The following is a 6,400-nucleotide window of genomic DNA, read 5'->3' as shown; positions in this document are numbered from 1 at the left end:
TATAAAATATGTCAATTTTTTATATAATTATATATAATTTTATATAATTTTATATGAAACATTTTTTCCGGTCATGTTAATCAATATTAACAATGTGTGGTAATGGATATGAGAAAGAGCAAGCTCTTGATAATTATAAAATTGCATTTTATAATTAATATTAGAAAATTTTAATGATTTAAAACATTAAAATTTTTTTTGAAAAACATTGTGTTTTTTTAAAAAAATTTGTGTCGTTGCTATAGCTGTTATATAGCAAATGAAGAATAACTAGTATTTTCAAAAGTGTTTTCTTTTTAGATATAGATTTTTTTCAATGATACACATTGCACTTACCAAATTAAATAAATTGTATATTTATTTTTAAGCAATTAACTTTATATTTAATAATGCATATACTTAAAAATTTTTATGTATTGGTGCGAACATACATATTTTTACCTTTATACAAGATAAAATATCTTTCTTATATTTTTTATAAAACAAAGCATTTTTATCTAATGCACTTAATTTTGTCGAAAGGTGGTTCTTTCATCCCGCAGATAATATCACGACAGACATAGTGAAAGTGATGGCACGAATCATGTTTTGTAGATAGCCTACAGATATGGAAGTACAATATCTATATAAAGCTGAAATGATGATGTTTATAACTATTTACTCTTACCTTCTTCATAAGAGCCACACAACGCGTCTTTTAATCAAACCGTGACGGAAAATCAACTTTAGCATCTTGTGATAATCACTTTCTACGGAAAGAATTTCATCTATAGGTAATTTATTTATATAAAATATTTATTAAATTAAATATGTATAAGGGTGTCCCGTAATACGAACAACGCTTAATGGGAGATTTCTGAGATCATTTTGAGATGAAAATTCTAATACTAAAATGTTGAGACTATAATAATTTTTGAATTATAAGCGTTAAAAATTAACCAATCTTATTGTTGTTTAAAGTTGACGCGCTCAAGGGCGACAAAATTACTAAACTCGAAAACTGACTTTTGAGCAATCTGCTATCAACTTTATATCTTAATTAACAGGAATTAGTAGCTCTTTATATAAAATTATATACTATTATTAATATTTAATTTAAACTCATTCAAATACATTTTAAACATTTTATTAAAGGAATCCAAAATTAGGAATAATATTAGAGTTTTAGTATTAGAATTTATGTCTCAAAATGTGATCTCAGGAATCTTCTCTTAAACGTTGTTCGACTCTTTACGCGACACCTTGCATATACATAAAAATGTTATTATTATATGTACATTCTCTCATATGCATATAAGAATAAATCAATAATTATTTGAAATATATTTATAAATTAAATTTATTAAATTACTGATAGAGATTTATATTTGTCTGAACAATTTTCATGTTGTTTAATGCACTTTGTTTATTGATGCACAAACTTTATTTACTATCAAAAAAAAGTGTTTTTATTAGTCTCTCAGCTCCACATCTACTACTTCTTTCACATTTCAATCAGACAAATCAACGACCTTTTAAAACATCTTTGAGTGATTAAAGATTGTTATCATTCAATCCCAAAAATTACTGATTGCTTTATTCAAGAATGTCTTCAGAAGTCGTTGATTTGTCGTTGACCAAAAGAAGTGGTGCGTGTGTTATAGACTATCGAAAAATAACTATTTTCTTTTAAGGTATAACGAAATATTTGTAACAATGAATTAAGTGCGTTATAAAATAAAGCAGTTATTGCTTTATTCTAATAAAATTAGAAAATAATATAAATGTATATTTTCATTGATGCTTCAATAAATTTTATAACGTGCGTGTTTTGTGCGTGTGCGTGTGCATGCGCGCACGTCTGTATGCATATGTATGTTTATGTATATGTCTAAATAAAGAAAACTAGCAATTTTATTTTCCATTTTCCATGTGGGATGAAGATAAATTGTTTATTTATTTGCACAATAGCAAAATTTTATTTGTGCAATAAAATAACGTTTTTTCTGACAAAACTAATATTTTGCATGGTTTCTGCACGAGCGACTTTGACACTTATATAATACAAAAGAAAAAATAATTATCTTTGTTTCACGTGCTTCATGACATTTATCAAGGATTAGATTTTAAAACGCACGAATAAAAAGAATACGACACATACTTAGACTCTTTATCATTACCGAATAAATAAAATAAACAAATCTAAAAATGACGAGATTTGAATCTTTTGTGCATATATTAAAAGTTATGTCATTGTTGCATATATTAATACAATAATGATTAATGATCTTCGACATTAACGCTATGTACATATTATTTATGTTCCTAAATAAGGAATTCATAATGATGAATTAATATTATCGCATGTAAAAGTGAAAGTTTATTCACAATTTATCTGTCTAAGAAATAAACTTAGGAATACAAGTACACACAAAGAGTTATGCAATGCATACTACGTAAATTCTCTAGTAAAATCTTTGACTTCGTACCTTTAATTAATTTTAGGTGAGAAAAAAGATCTTTGAATGAATAATGAAGATATTCTTCATATGTGTTTTCTAATACAACATGGACTGAGTACATTTAACGATACACATGCTTCGATCAATGTTTCTCTAACCATGATAACTTTTACTTTTCACCTTATTCAAGCATAGTCCCACTATTGGAATTTTCTAATTGGGATTTCTCGATATTTAATTCTATTGATACGATAAAACATTGAACATATAGATGTGTAGTAATTAAAAGCTATATTAGATTACAGTTCGATTTTAACGGATTAGTGACAAAATTGAAAATATCTGCGCGAGAATTCCCAATGATTTTTTGCAAATACAATGTTCGATTAATGAAGAATGATCATAAGATTTTAAGTAGTGACGTTTATTTATAAAGATATACTGAAAGATTCGTTAAATGTAATAATCGTGCAAGATATTTATGTATTTTATGATATTGCGAAAGAGCAATAATTATTTATCAATAGTATCACTCCCGCAATTATCGTATTCCAGTAATTATTTTAATGCAATAATTGAGTTATAAATTGATAAATAAATCGAAATTAAAATTTATTTATTAAGTAACCTCAAATATATTAATTAAATTAAATAAGTTTAATGTATTTTTTAAAAAGTGTTTTTTTATATTTTTATATGTGATAAATAAATTTTTTTTTTTCACAAAAAATTGGAATTATAGAGAAGTGTGAATAAGTATTTGAAAGATATTTGTATTAAAAAAAAGTTTGGCGATTCCGCAAATATTATATTAATCACCATAAAAGAATTTTTAAAAAAGATAATAATAATTGGATAACCAAAAATATAAAATTAAGTACTCGTATTTATAAATTTCCTCAGCTAGATACTCTTAGATTATAAGATACATCAGAGGGTATAATTTAACAGAGCATAATCTAATCTAATAAAATTTAGCAGTGCATAATCTATTCTAATATTGTTATATAAATGATATAAGAGAGAAAGCAAACGACATAGAAAACAAACTAGTTTAAAAAAGAAATATTTTTTACAATTAAAAGAATAAACATTATTACACACAAAATTTTCCACTAAAAACTTATCGAAATAATTGCACATTATCTTTTTTTTTCTTTATTCTATTACGATTAATTTTGCGAGATTCTGGGCAATTACCCAATCAGCTACAACTTGCTAAACTAATTCTCACAATTAGTGTATTCGTCATATATCAAAATAATCTTTATTTTTATTTTCTTATTATCGAATTTTATTTATGTGTGCGTATGCGATTCGAAATCTTAATTATTCTGCTGACAATTATAACTTATAACTGGCTTGCATAAAGGAGGCACGGCAGTGTCGCTGTGCTTAATCTAGCACCGAGACACTACCGTGTCTCTAGATTAAGTACATGTTAAGTATTTGATTTATCGAGAAAGCTACTTTCCAGATTTGCAATGGAATCGATTGCGCTAAAGTAATCACTCTTTATACATCTCGCGTGTTCCAGAAGCTCAAAAGAAATACCTAAAAGAATATCGTGCCTAAAAACCTTGTAGCTATAGGTATATAATTTGTAAGTAGGAATCTCTATAACTGTCCACCATCATAATCATATAATCAGTATACACCATTCAGAATGCGAAGAGATGTTAAAATAAAAATTAACGCTTGCATATTCTCTTTTCTTTTCTTACTACAAGTCATCTCATCTATTCGATGACATCAAATGCCGAAAGCTGCAATTATATAGTTGTAAATATCGAATATGGTCATTATTAACGTTTCTCTTTTGATGAAGAAACTGACGTATGAGCCATCTGCGGCAATTATTTTTAAATATATTTTAATATTCTTACATTCAGCTGCTGATGACATTTGATTATCACAACATCGAATATATGATTTTGCACGAGGCAATTGTTTGCAGAATTAGGAACTAATACATTATTTTGTAACTTTGTTACTATTATCATTACTTTTTTAGTAACATTTAAGCATTGCTTGGTTTTTATCTAATAATGGTAACATCGTTATACTTTTACAATAACAGTAACGAATTCAACCGTTACTTTAAGTTCCTTATTATTTTATTATTTATTAATAAATCGCATTATTTTTGATTGACAAAAGTATATTATTTAAATAAAAAAAACATGGATACATACTTTATATCTTAGACTGCATTCCAATAGTAACTGCCAATATTAAAAATTGTTAGTATGTATGTAACGTGAAGTATAAATTTTTAACACTCCCTAAAACTAAATATAAGTATATTAATAAATAAAATATATTAAGATTTGAGAATTTTATAGAAGATTTATTAAAATAAGTTTAATATAAAAAAAAGCTTTTTACATACAAACTAACTTAAAGTTTTACTTTTTAATATTATTACATTTAACATTGATTATTAATAAATAATACAATTTAAAAACCTAAATCGTGATTGCTGAAATTGAAAAAAGGATTTAGTTGTGAACTAAAATAAAATTTACATTCTAGAGATGAAGTCTATCTTAGTGATTGTTTTCACGGCTCTTTTGAGTATAGTGATATGCGGCCAGGATTTCAACGGCACAATCTTCAAGAGAATCGCGAATACAAATTCCGGTAATATTAATTCAAGATTGAAAGAATTCAATGATTCCTCAATTTTTCTTTAAGCGCAACCAAGAAAAAAAGAATTGTTATGTATAATTGTTATGATATTAAATATAAACTTATTCATTTGAAATTATTTAAAATTAATTAATTAACAATCATGCTTGATAATTTAACAAGCTATTGCATATCGCAAATGTATATTAAAATTTTAGATGCAAAAAAATTGGGACAATGCACAGCCAACATCATCGCATTAATTTAAACATTAAATGTGTAAAATTATTTTTCCTAACTCGCCATACAATTAATCAATTATCTCATCGCGATATTTGAATGTAACATAAGATGCTTTACGTTCGATACTGAGATTGGTTTTAATAGTCTAACCGACAATATAAATCAATGCTTGTCATGAAGTATTAATAATTAAGTCAATGTATTCTTTATTAATTCTTAAACCTATCCTCTTAAGATTACTTCCTTTTGCTGTTTTTTAAGCTGTTTTTTTAAATAAAATTATAAAACTGTTATATGTAAAAATGATCAAAGTTCATGATAATATTATTGTCAGTTTTAATAAAAAAAATAACGTAAGTAAATTTTTGGCAATTTTATTTCAATTGTTTATCAATTTTATTTCGTTATTTTTAAATTTATGTAATATTTTAATTCGTACATTATAAATAGTAAGTCAAATATTTTTATAATATCTACGAAATAACTTGCAATATACAGTATTTGTGACACTTTTCATTAATCTTTATATTTATGAAGATCATTAAAATAAAGTTTTTCGACAAGTAAAATATTTGTTTTTTTACAGTTCGTCCCCAATCAAATTCCAGTACGTACGTGTCGATTTTTAGTATGCAACAAAAATCACTCGGCAAATCTCAAACCTTTCAGACAAGAATAAATTCTCAACAGAATGATGATGTATTGAACTATCGTGTGGAGCCGCCGTCACGATTTTATGCTCCGCCGAAGATCAATTACTCGGTTTGCGAGCAACTTTCCTTTAAGCCATATTCTACCCCAAGACCAAATAGCCAACAATATTCCTCAACGTGTATACCGCAAAGTTTTAGAAGCTCCACATCTTATAATCATCAATTGAATCAGCACTCGTCGACTTTTTTGCCTCTGAATATCCCGAAATCGTCCACTCACTTACCGCTACAACCTCCACTTTTCTCATCGAAAAATGTAAGGGTGCTTCCAGATCGTGCCGTTTCCAGATTTGGCAAAACATTGATTGAAAAAATTGGGTACGGTGATATTCAAGGTTACAAAGGTGAAGGCTCTGTCGATGAAATTCAGTC

General features: G+C 26.4%; 1 protein-coding gene across 1 annotated transcript in view; it reads left to right on the top strand.

Moving 5' to 3' along the window:
- Nucleotides 1–684: 684 nt before the first annotated feature.
- The window catches only part of LOC108751254, a 9,300-nt gene continuing 3,584 nt past the window's right edge, over nucleotides 685–6,400 (top strand). The window contains 3 exon segments of the mRNA XM_018491340.1: nucleotides 685–773; nucleotides 4,977–5,084; nucleotides 5,902–6,397. Coding sequence (XP_018346842.1) covers nucleotides 4,979–5,084; nucleotides 5,902–6,397 — 602 coding nt within the window. The 5' untranslated portion in view covers nucleotides 685–773; nucleotides 4,977–4,978.

This window comes from Trachymyrmex septentrionalis, unplaced genomic scaffold (assembly GCF_001594115.1).
Source record: "Trachymyrmex septentrionalis isolate Tsep2-gDNA-1 unplaced genomic scaffold, Tsep1.0 scaffold43, whole genome shotgun sequence".
In the NCBI taxonomy this organism is placed as follows: domain Eukaryota; kingdom Metazoa; phylum Arthropoda; class Insecta; order Hymenoptera; family Formicidae; genus Trachymyrmex; species Trachymyrmex septentrionalis.
This window is presented reverse-complemented; position numbering and strand designations above follow the sequence as displayed.